The sequence below is a fragment of the Caretta caretta genome, chromosome 23, assembly GCF_965140235.1.
Source record: "Caretta caretta isolate rCarCar2 chromosome 23, rCarCar1.hap1, whole genome shotgun sequence".
Lineage (NCBI taxonomy): Eukaryota > Metazoa > Chordata > Testudines > Cheloniidae > Caretta > Caretta caretta.
The window spans coordinates 12,222,582-12,234,203 of record NC_134228.1 but is presented as its reverse complement, the minus strand read 5'-3'; the positions used below and the strand labels follow the sequence as shown (position 1 = coordinate 12,234,203).

The 11,622-nt window shown below is 61.8% G+C and overlaps 1 protein-coding gene across 1 annotated transcript; it reads right to left on the bottom strand.

Annotated features, from left to right (window-relative positions):
* Positions 1-105: 105 nt before the first annotated feature.
* On the bottom strand, positions 106-11,343 carry IL11 (interleukin 11). Its single transcript, XM_048832670.2, has 5 exons — positions 11,269-11,343; positions 3,727-3,890; positions 3,370-3,456; positions 2,666-2,824; positions 106-1,862 (listed from the first exon to the last, which is right to left on the bottom strand). The coding sequence occupies exons 3-5, from the start codon at positions 3,421-3,423 to the stop codon at positions 1,698-1,700; spliced, it is 378 nt and encodes a 125-aa protein (XP_048688627.1). The 5' UTR covers positions 3,424-3,456; positions 3,727-3,890; positions 11,269-11,343; the 3' UTR covers positions 106-1,697.
* Positions 11,344-11,622: the final 279 nt, after the last annotated feature.

The window sequence follows — 11,622 nt, the reverse complement described above, 5'->3', positions numbered from 1 at the left end:
CCTAGGGCTATGGAGCAGGAGTCTGTGCCAGCGGTTGCCCCCCCAACCCTCACCCATGAAGATGCAAGAGCCCCCCTTCCCGCCCAATCAAGACACCGGCATTCCTTGTCCATCCACTTAGGATTTTATTTCAAAACGGTATTTCTTTTCCACGTTCTTTTTCTTTTTAAAGCTTTTTTAAAAAAGGAGTAAATCGCTGGCTCAATAAATAAGGTGAACGTGACCCAAATAATAACAATAATTAATAATTAGCCAAACAACCCAATCTTGGCATAGATAATAAATTAAATAATTTAAAACAGCAACGTCCAATGGATTTATAAATAGCGTGAGGGTGGAGTGACCCAAAGCAAGGGCATAAATACAGAGATGGGGGGGCGGTTATATGGAAATACGGCCCAGCTACGGGATCCGGGATGGTAGGGGGTAAACATCTGTAGGGGAACTTTGTGTCTGGGCAGCGCCCTGGCCTGATGGGACCCTGATCTCAGTGACTTTGTGTCTGGGATCTCCCCTCCCAGAGCCAGGGAGAGAACCCAGGAGTCCTGGCTCCCAGCCCCCTGCTCTAACCACTGGACCCCACTTCCCTCCCACAGCTGGGGAGAGAACCCAGGAGTCCTGCTCTCTTCTGCTTTTTCGCCATTAACTCTGCAGGGCCAGCAGTATCTGTGACTGTGGTGAACTTCCGGAGCACAGTGCCGCAGGCTTTCCAGGGCCGGCTCAGGCATGAGAGCGGCTCTTGCGCTGTCCTCACCCCGGACAGCAATAAATTCCCCCCCCCCACCCGCCCCCCATCAGGAAATGAAGGATGGACCGTCTGTAATTACATAGCCCAGGGGTTGCAGTTCAGCAGCACGGCCATTAGGAGTCACTGCTGCCCTAGGAGGAGAGAAAGAAAGGATGATGAAAGAAGAGAATATAGAAAGAAAGAGGGAAAGGATGGGAAAATCAGAGAATAGAGAGAGAGAAGAAAGAAGGAACGAGTGAACAAAGGAACAAAAGAAGGAAGGCGCAAAAGAGCAAACGAAAGAAGGAGCAAAAAACAAAAGGAACGAAAGAAAGAACAAGCAAATGAAAGAGAGGAGAGAGAACAAAAGAGAGAATGAAAGACAGAAGGAGCGAAAGAAAGAAGGAGAGAAAGAACAAGTGAAAGAGAATGAGAAAGAAGGAAAGACAGGAGAGGGGGAAGATGGAAAGGGGGAGAAGCAAACAGAGCAGGGTCCCACAGAAGGAGGGGCTGGGACAGCCCCAGTGCGGTAGGGATAGGAGTGAAATGCAGGGGGAGGGGGGATGAGACTCTCCTCCTCTAGCCCCACTTCTCCATTCCTTGGCTTGAAGGGCCTTGATAACCCCCCCTCAGATTGAGGGGGGAGGAGAATTGTAACAAGAAATGAATACAAAAAAAGGAAAAGGCTAACGAGCCCCCTTCCCCCCCATCTCCTACTGTAAATAAATAAATAAATAGTGGGTTGCATAAATAAGAGTTTGCTACATCGGGGGGGCTAGCCAACAAGCACCCCCTATTGGTGTGGGGGGGCCCTATGGGTGCCATGGCTGGGGGCAGGGTCCCTGCACCCTCTATTGGTGTGGGGGGGCCCAGTGGGTGCCACAGCTGGGGGGCAGGACCCCTGTGCCCTGGAATGCTGGATGGGGGACCCCAGGTGTCCCCGGGGCAGGGCCCCCCACCGCGCCGGTCGTCACAGCTTGTTGCGGATCAGAACCAGGGCGCGGGCGGCCCAGTCCAGGTAGAGGTGCAGGCTGTGGAAGAGGGCATGGCCGGCCTGCACCACCGCCCAGTGGGTGCCGTGCGAGGGCAGCACGGGCAGCGGGTCGCTGGGCCGGGGCAAGTTCAGCCTGGACATCTGTGGGGGGGAGGGAGAGAGAGAGAGAGTGGGTGTGTGTCCAGCCCTGCCCCCTGCTGGGGGGTGTGTGTGTGTGCACCCAGCCCTGCCCTGCCCCCTGCTGGTGTGTGTGTGGGGGGTGTCCAGCCCTGCCCCCTGCTGGGGTGTGTGTGTGGGGGGGTGTCCAGCCCTGCCCCCTGCTGAGGTGTGTGTGTGGGGGGGGGGTGTCCAGCCCTGCCCCCTGCTGAGGTGGGGGGGGGTGCCCAGCCCTGCCCCCTGCTGGGGTGTGTGTGTGTGGGGGGGGGTGTCCAGCCCTGCCCCCTGCTGAGGTGGGGGGGGTGTCCAGCCCTGCCCCCTGCTGAGGTGTGTGTGTGTCATGCCCTGTCCCCTGCTGGGTGTGTGTGTGTGGGGGGGTCCAGCCCTGCCCCCTGCTGGGTGTGTGTGTGTGTGTGGGGGGTGTCCAGCCCTGCCCCCTGCTGGGGGTGTGTGTGTGTGTGTGCACATGCGTGTGCAGTGCTGCCCCCTGCTGGTGTGTTGTGTGTGCAGCCCTGCCCTGCCCCCTGCTGGTGTGTGTGTGTCCATCTGTCCAGCACTGGCTCCAGCCCTAGAGCCCCCCAGGCCCCGCCCCTTGCTCCCAGCCCTGCCCCCACCACTCATGCTGGGTGTATTCAGGTGCTGCCCCACCCTGTACCCGCTGCCCCAGGCCCCGCCCCCCATGCTAGGTTTGTCTCCCCAGGCCCCGCCCCTTCCCCCAGGCCCCGCCCTGCCCCAGGTACCACAGGCCCCATCCCCCAGGACAGGTGTGTGTCCCCCCCGCCCCGTACCAGGTGCTCCAGGCGCTTGACCAGGCGCTCCAGCCGGGCGTGCAGGGCTCCCAAATCCTGCTCCAGGGGCCGCAGCACCGGCCCCGCCCGGCGCAGCCACTCCAGGTGCTTCTGGTAGTTCAGCAGGTCCGCGCTGAGCCGCGCCAGGCCCCCGGGCACCTGGGGCAACGAGGGGATGAGCCACGACCACGGAGCCCCCACACTGGCGAGCCCCCGGGGCCTGCCCCGAAGATCTGCCAGGATCCCTGCCCAGCACCTGCTGGGATCCCCCTAGACCTGAGCCTCCCCCCAGACCCCCACACCGCCCCATTACACCCACCAGGATCTCCTACGATCAGTGGCTGAGGCCCCAGTGGGGGAGAGGGGGGTGAAATGCGCATGGCCACTGGGGGCACTGCAGCCCCACTACGTGGCCAAGCATCTTCCCCCCCCCCCAGCCCTGGTGGGAGTGGGGCCGGAGAGGTGGGGGGGCCTCAGCCCCTCTATATATAGATGTAAAGGGACATAAGCTGAGGATAGAACCCAGGCGTCCTGGGTCCCAGCCCCCCAACCACTAGACCCGACTCACCTCCCAGATCTGGGGTAGAACCCAGGAGTCCAGGCTCCCAGCCCCCCCTCCCCTCGACCCCCCTCCCCACCTAGATCTGGGATAGAACGCGGGGGTCCAGGCTGCCAACCGCCCCCCACAGGGTGTACCCGCTCACCTGGATGTTGGCCAGTTCCACAGCGCTCATGGACAGCACGGGCAACGTGTCCATCTTGTGCTCCCCCTCGGCTGGGTACCGGGATTTCTGGAGAGAAAGGAGGGGATCGGATCTGGTCCAGGCCGTTCCACCCAGCCCCCTCCCCTGGGAACGGCTGTGGGGCTGGGAGAGCCCTGTGTATTCTCACCAGTCCCTCCCAACACCAGTCCCATAGACTGAAAGGAGATGGCGGGGGCAATACCAGGGTAGATGGACCTGTGGCCTGGGGTGGAGGAGGGAGGCCAGGGTAGCTGTGCCCAGGGTCTGATCCGGGCGTGGGGGCAGGTCCCAGGGTGGCTGGGGGAGACCCGGACGTACAAAGTGATGGAACAGGTGTTTGGTGTCACTCAGCAGGTTCTTGGCCAGGCTGATGATGGAGTCGAAGTCGGCCCGGGGGTCTGAGGGCTTCAGGCGCGGGGCAGGGAGCCCCCGCAGCCCTTCACACAGACTCAGCAGCGCCACCAGCAGCCGGCACACAATGCCTGTGGGGGGAGAGAGAGAGGGGTTAAGGGGGGGTCTGGGAGCCAGGACTCCTGGGTTCTCTCCCCAGCTGTGGGAAGGGAGTGGGGTCTAGTGGTTAGAGAAGTGGGGGGCTGGGAGCCAGGACTCCTGGGTTCTCTCCCCAGCTGTAGGAAGGGAATGGGGTCTAGTGGTTAGAGAAGTGGGGGGCTGGGAGCCAGGACTCCTGGGTTCTCTCCCTGGCCAGCTATTAGCACAGATAATACATTTATGGTGGCTAAACCCCTGCCCCCCTCCACCACCCCAGACATGCTGGGTGTGCATGTCCAACAGGTTGCGCTGCCCCCTGCTGGCCCTGCACACTGGCTCTGGGGTGGGGTGCTCCGCCGGACCCCACACAGTGCGCCCCCCCCCCCCTTCCCGGGGGCCGCTGGTTCTCCTCCGGCGGGGGCCGGCCGCATTCCTGGGACCAGACGGGCCGGCCGGATTCCGCGCATTCCCGCCGGCCGGGACCAGCCCATCGCCCACGGCTTCCGGCCCTCGCCTCCCAGCCGGGCCCGCTCCCTCCGCCTCCGGCCTCCTCGCTCTGCCCCTTTCGCCGGGATCTCTCTCTGTCGCTGTTTCGCCGTCGCCCCTCTCGCTTCCTCGCGCTCACCCTCTGTCTCGACTGAGCCCGGCCCCGGCCCCGGCCCCGGCCCCGGCCCCGGCCCCTTCCGCGGGAACGGGGTGGTGGGCTTGGCTGGATTTTTGTCCTCGCTTTCTGTGTGGATGGGGTCGTTTTGTCCCCGTCGGGCATCGTCTTTTATGGGATGTCAGAGGGATAAAGGTCACGGCTCTCGCTCGCTCGTCCTCTCCCTGTTTTCCCAGGACCCCTGCGCCCCGCCCTGCCCCGCGCTGGCTGGCTGGCTGGCGGGATTCTCCGGCCCTGACGCGCAGCTGGCAGGGGCTGCTGGAGAAGCCAGCTCAGCTGTGGCCGGAGAGCTGCCTTTATCTCTCGTCTATCTCCTGCCTCCTTCCCTGGCCGCTTCCTGTCTGCTGCTTCCCTCAGCCAGAAGGAATCTGGGCCCTTCCCTTGCGCTATGAAGCTGGGCACGGAGGAGAGGAGACCCTACAATAATCAATTGGCCTGCGCTTACAAAAGACCCTACAATAACAAACCAGTCAGTGTTTACGGGAGACCCCACAACAAGAAACCAGCAGGCACTTGTGACAGACCCTGCAATAACAAACCAATCTGTGTGGACAGGAGACCCTACAATAACAAACCAGTCAGTGTTTACGGGAGACCCTACAATAACAAACCAATCTATGTGGACAGGAGACCCTACAATAACAAACCAGTCAGTGTTTACGGGAGACCCTACAATAACAAACTGGTGTGCGCTTATGAGAGACCCATGATAACAAGCCGGTGCACCTTCATGAGAGACCCTACAATAACAAACCAGCACGCACAGCCCTGGAGTTCACCAGAGTCCCCCCAGCCTCATCCATGCCAGTTTGTTATTGTAGGGTCTCTCTGGGAAGGGGCTGTTATGATAGGGTCTTTTGCCCAGTTAACTCGGGACTCCTCCACCAGTTCCAAACCCAATGTGGCTGCCTCCCCCTGCCCCCTCCCCGCCCTACATCCTGCTTGTTGTAACCAAGAGTCACTTGGGGGGGCCACCAGCCCAGAACTGGGTGTGTTTTCACAGAGGCCCTGACGCTGGGGGGTGGGGAGGGGCAGTCCTGACCTGTAGAGAGGCAGAAGGGCCAGGAACAACCCTGGACCACCCTTCCTCGAACCCCCAGCTGCATGGAAGAGGCAAATCCCAGGTTCCCAATGGGGCACGAAGGGGTTAAAGTCCCCCCCAGCCATAACTGCCCCAGGCTGGGGTTATTGGCGGTAACCCCCTTGTGTGCCCCTCCTCCATGCAGACCACACAGCTGGGCCATTCTAGTCCCCTCCCTCCACCCCTCAAACCCCCCTATGCTGGGATCCCCCTTCCCCCTCCAGCCAGTCCCTGCCATGGAGCCGGATGGGAGCCGGTGCCCCCTAGAGGGGAGACACCCCGGGCCCCATTCCCTGCCCCCCTGAGCCAGCCAGTCCCTGCGCTGGGGCCAGAGCAAGTCCGATCAGTGTCCCCTGCAGCCGAGCCCCCAGCTCTTCCCCCCCCCCACTTCCCCCGCTATGGTGGGATCAAGTGTCCTGCCTGGAGCCTGGGGGGCTGCTTTAGGTCCCTGCTTTGCTCCTCCAGCTACTTCAACCCTCTGTCCCCACGGCCTCCGGAAAGCAGCTTCCAGGGTCCGAACCCCGCTATGCCTGGATGGGGGCAGGGGGAGGAGGAGGAGGAGGTGGGGGGTGGAGGCAGGGGGGAGGAGGAGGAGGTGGTGGGAGATGGGGGCAGGGGGGAATGGGGAAGGGGAGAGGCCGGGGGGGGGGACAGGGAGAGTGCATGGGGACAGGAGGAGGAGGGATGGGGGCAGGGAGAGGATGTGGAGGGGGGATGGGGATAGCTAGAAGGATTTACCAGTACTATAAATGAGGGTGATCCGTCATCCGCCCCCCCCGTGCATCCCCCCTCCCCTGGCCCCACCCCCTGCCTGCCCAGCCACCCCTATCCATCCATCCATCCCCCCTCCACTGCTCCCCACCCCCTACCTGCCCAGCCACCCCCATCCATCCAGCCATCCCCCCTCCCCTGCCCCCCACCTGCCCAGCCACCTGCCCCCACCCCTGGGAAGCTGACCCAAGGGCCATGCCGGGCCTCACCCCAGCGCCTGCCGGGACCTGCTCCCCCTGAGTCACTGCAGAACACCTGGCCCAGCCCCGGAGGGAGGGAGGGGCAGGGTGGGGCAGGGCCTGCCCGTGGGCTGCAGGGTGGAGGGGGTGGGGCAGGTGGCTGCCCATGGGGTGCAGATGGGACATCAACCGGGGCAAAAGAGGAGCGGGGTGGGCGTAGGGGGAAGAAGGGGAGGGGGTGCAGGAGAGGGGAGGGGGGTAGATTGGGGCACGGGGTGCCTGTGGGATGCAGGGGTGGGTGGGGGAGGGGCATAGTTTGGGGGGAGCCTGGGGGGTGCCGGGGACAGGCGGGGTAGGTGAGTAGGGGTGGGAGGGTGTGGGTGGGGGCAGTAGGGGAAGGGTGGGGTGCCCCATGGAGCGAGATGGAGAGTGCGCAGAAGGGGGGAGGTTTGGGTCCTGGGGGTGAAATGCTCATGGGGTGCAGGGTCTGAGAGGAGACAAGTCAGGGAGTGCTGGACTGAACCCCAATGCTGCCCCCTCCCGCTGCTTTTCATTGGCCAGAGAGGAGAGGGGAGAGGGAGATATTGTGAGATGGGGGGCTCCCAGCTTGGGTCTCACACCCCAGAGATTGCACTGGGGCGGGGGGGAGCCCTCAGAGAAACCCAGGAAATGGGGGGAGGGAATGGAATGGAAAGGAAAGGAAGGAAAGGTGGGGGGGGGTTGTTAGGGCCTGATGGGGACCCCTCCCGTCAGACAAAGACACCTGCCACCTAGCAACGCAAGAGTTAATGGCAAGGGGCTCCAGCCCCCCAACTTCCAGATACTCCCTCCCCCGTCCTGCGCAAACAACCCTGAATTCCCCCAATCCTGCCTGTACACCCCCGCCCCAACCCCCCTGTATCCCCAAATCCCACCCTGCATCCCCTACCCCCAGGAGCCACCCTGCATCCCAGACCCCCTGCACTCCTCCAGTCCCCCTGCACCCCCACGGTCCCCCTGTGTCCCCACATTTCCCCTGCACCCCCATAATCCCCCTGTGTCCCCACAGTCCCCCTGCACCTTCACAATCCCCCTGCGACCCCACAGTCCCTCTGCACCCCCACAGTCCCCCTGCACCTGCACCATCCCCCTGCACCCCCATAGTCCCCCTGTGCTCCCACCATCTCCCTGCACCCCTATTATCCACCATCCTCCTTTACTTTCCAGCTGTCTCTGGTGGGTAACCAGCCCCCAGGCCCTCCGTTTTGCTCGGCTTGGATGCTGCTGGCTGTGGGAACCCTGCACAGACCCCGCCACCTCCCCAGCATGTGGGGGCTGTTCGGGGCCCCCCACCCCACAGAGCCGGCAGCGCATGGGACCCCGGGCCTGGATCCTCCCGGCAGAGGGGCTTGGTCAGGGTCTGGGTTGTAAAGGGATTTGTAGGGTCCACTGGCTCGGGGAGTGCCATGGGATAGGAAAGGGTTAAACACACCCACGCACACACCCACCCCATTTGTGTAAATCAGCACAGCTCCATTGACTTATAGCAACTGTCCCCTCCCCCCACAGGTCTACACACACACACTCACAGATGTACACAAGACCACACACACAAAGCTCTACACACACACACACAGATCCCAGATCTACACACAGAGATCCACACACACATTTGCACACAGCTCTAACACACACAGATCTACACACACACTCACAGATCACAGATCTACACACACCCAATCTCAACAAGAGCATGCAGAGATCTATACACAGATCTACACACACAAACACAGATCTACATACTCAGATCTACACACCGTTTTACACACATCTCTAACACACACACACACACACACACACATTCACACACACGTCCCAAGTACCCATCAGCCCCCAGGCTCTCCCAGCACTGTGGGGGTTACACAAACTCATGCTGCCCCCCCACCCCTCCATCCTTCCCCTTTACGCCCCTCTCTCTTCTGCAGCCCCCCGAGCACCCTGCCCCTGGAGGAGCCCAGGCCCTCACCCCCCGCATGTAACACCCCCTCCACCCACAGCTGAGACCCCTCCAAACTTCCTACACATGTCACAGCTATCTGGTGGGGTGGCCACTAGGGGGCACTGGGAGCAATCCGGCCTGGGTCAGCCCTGGGCAGGGGAGGAAATCCAGTCCAGGCAGGCCCTTACTAGCCCCTCCTAAGGCACATAAGGAGACAGAAGCCCCACTCCCCCCCACACCCCAAGTCTCCCTCTTCCCCCAGCGCAGGCCCAGAGCCTGGCCCGGCCAGAGGGCTACAGATACACCTAGCACAGGGGTGGGCAAATTATGGCCCGTGGGCCGTACTGCCGTTTTAAGCCAGCCCGCGAGCTGCACCACGTGACTTGGCCCCACTCCGGCTCTTACGCGCTCCAACGGGAGCTGCAGGGGTGGTGCCTGCGGACGGGGCAGCGCACAGAACCGCCTGGCCGTGCCTCCGCGTAAGAGCTGGAGAAGGGACACGTCACTGCTTCTGGGAGCCGCTTGAGGTAAGTGCCACTCAGAGCCTGCACCCCCTGAGCCTCTCCTGCACCCCAACCCCCTGCCCCAGCCCTGATCCCCCTCCTGCCCTCCGAGCTCCTCGGTCCCAGCCCAGAGCACCCTCCTACACCCTAAACTCCTCATCCCAAGCCCCACCCCAGAGCCCGCACCCCCAACCAGAGCCCTCACCCCCTCCCACACCCCAACCCCAATTTCGTGAGCATTCATAGCCCGCCATATGATTTCTATTCCCCAGTGTGGCCCTCGGGCAAAAAGTTTGCCTACCCCTGGCCAAGCATGTCACTCTGGGCACGTCCACACTGCCAGACACAGCCTGCGGCTCCGAGTCGGAGAGCTGGGGGTGTCGGAGCTGGGGCCCCGGCCTGAGCCTGCCCATCTCCACTGCAATCCAGAGCCTGCGAGCCCTGATTCCTGATCTGGGCCAGCCGCAGGGCTTCCATCACAGCATCAAGCCACCTGCCCTGCAGGTTTGCCCCACATCCAAAACAGACAAGATTGTATGTGGTCAGTATGTGGTACCAGCCACACAGGGGCAGGGGGTGTGTGGGGATAGATAGATAGATAGAGAGAGAGGGTGGCTGGGGATAGATAGATAGATAGAGGGGTGGATGGGGTGGGTAGATAGATAGAGAGGGTGGATGAGTACGGATAGGGGGGTGGATGCGGATAGATAGATAGATAGAGGGGGTGGATGGGGATAGATAGGGGGTTGCTGGGGATAGATAGATAGATAGAGGGGTGGATGGGGTGGGTAGATAGATAGAGAGGGTGGATGAGTACGGATAGGGGGGTGGATGCGGATAGATAGATAGATAAAGGGGGTGGATGGGGATAGATAGGGGGTTGCTGGGGATAGATAGAGGGGGTGGCTGGGGATAGATAGATAGATAGATAGATAGATAGATAGATGGGGTAGCTGGGGATAGAGAGAGAGAGAGGTGGCTGGGGATAGATAGAGAGATAGATAGAGGGGTAGCTGGGGATAGATAGATAGAGTAGCTGGGACAGCTGGGGAGAGAGAGAGAGAGAGAGAGGTGGCTGGGGATAGATAGATAGATAGATAGATAGATAGATAGATAGATAGATAGATAGATAGATAGAGGGGGTAGCTGGGGAGGGGGGGGTAGCTGGGGATAGATAGATAGAGGGGGTAGCTGGGGGGGGTAGCTGGGGATAGATAGATAGAGGGGGCAGCTGGGGAGAGAGGGGGGGTAGCTGGGGATAGATAGATAGATAGATAGATAGATAGATGCCGACAGGCGTATGTGGGGACGGATAGATGGAGGAGGTGGCTGGGGATAGCTAGCTAGATGGGGGGTGTCAGGGGACAGATCGATCAATAGGGCTGCACGTATCACTCGAACACAAGCACCTAGTCAGCAAGAAACCCCTCCCCAGAGACAGACCGGGCCAGGTCCCCAGCCGGAGGCACTCGCCGTGGCTTCGTTGGCTCCCTCCGGCCGAGGGGCTGGTCCGTTATCCATCCAGCTGTGAGCCGCGTATCTGCCCACCTTGGTACGGCCCGAGCATTTCCCCAGCCTGCCCCACAGCGCGAGATATGGTCGCAGCAGGCTACTCCATCAACGCGCCACCTGGGGCGTCCAGGGCACAGACATGCCCCTCAGTGAGCCAGCCGCATCTATGGGGCAAGAAACTGACCCACTGCGCGTGACCCATAGATCAGGTCAGATATGTAGGGCATGGGCATGCAGACATACATATACGCAGCCGTCGATAAAGGAGAAGAATCTGTCTACGCATTAAACACACTCTGAACCGTACAGAGGAACTAGAGACCCACCAGACCCACAAAACATGCTGGCAGTAGCATTGCTATAGACCGGGGTGGGCCAACTTTTTGGCCCGAGGGCCACATCTGGGTATGGAAATTGTATGGCGGGCCATGAACGCTCACAGAATTGGGGGTTGGGGTGTGGAAGGGGGTGAGGGTTACAGCTTGGAGTAGGGGCTCTGAGGTGGGGCCAGAAATGAGGAGTTCAGGGTGCGGGAGGGGGCTCTGGGCTGGGGGGGTGAGGGCTCCAGCTGGGGGGTGCAGGAGGGTGGGACTGAGGGATTCGGAGGGCGGGACGGGGATCAGGGCTGGGGCAGGGTGTTGGGGTGCAGGAGCGGGTCAGGGGTGCCGGCTCTGGGTGGCGCTTACCTCATGCAGCTCCCGGAAGCAGCGGCACATCCCCGCTCCGGGTCCTATGTAGAGGCGCAGCCAGGAGGCTCTACGCCCTGCCCCATCCACAGGCACCACCCCTGCAGCTCCCATTGGCCTTGTTTTCTGGCTAACGGGAGCTGCAGGGGCGGTGCTTGGGCCGGGGGCAGCGTGCGGAGCCCCCTGGCTGTCCCTACACATAGGTGCTGGAGTGGGGACGTGCCGCTGCTTCCAGGAGCCGTGCGGAGCCACCCGTGACCCCGCTCCCCGGCAGGAGCTCGAGGGCCAGATTTAAACGTCTGTAGGGCTGGATGCGGCCCCCGGGCCGTAGTTCGCCCACCCCTGGACAGCTGC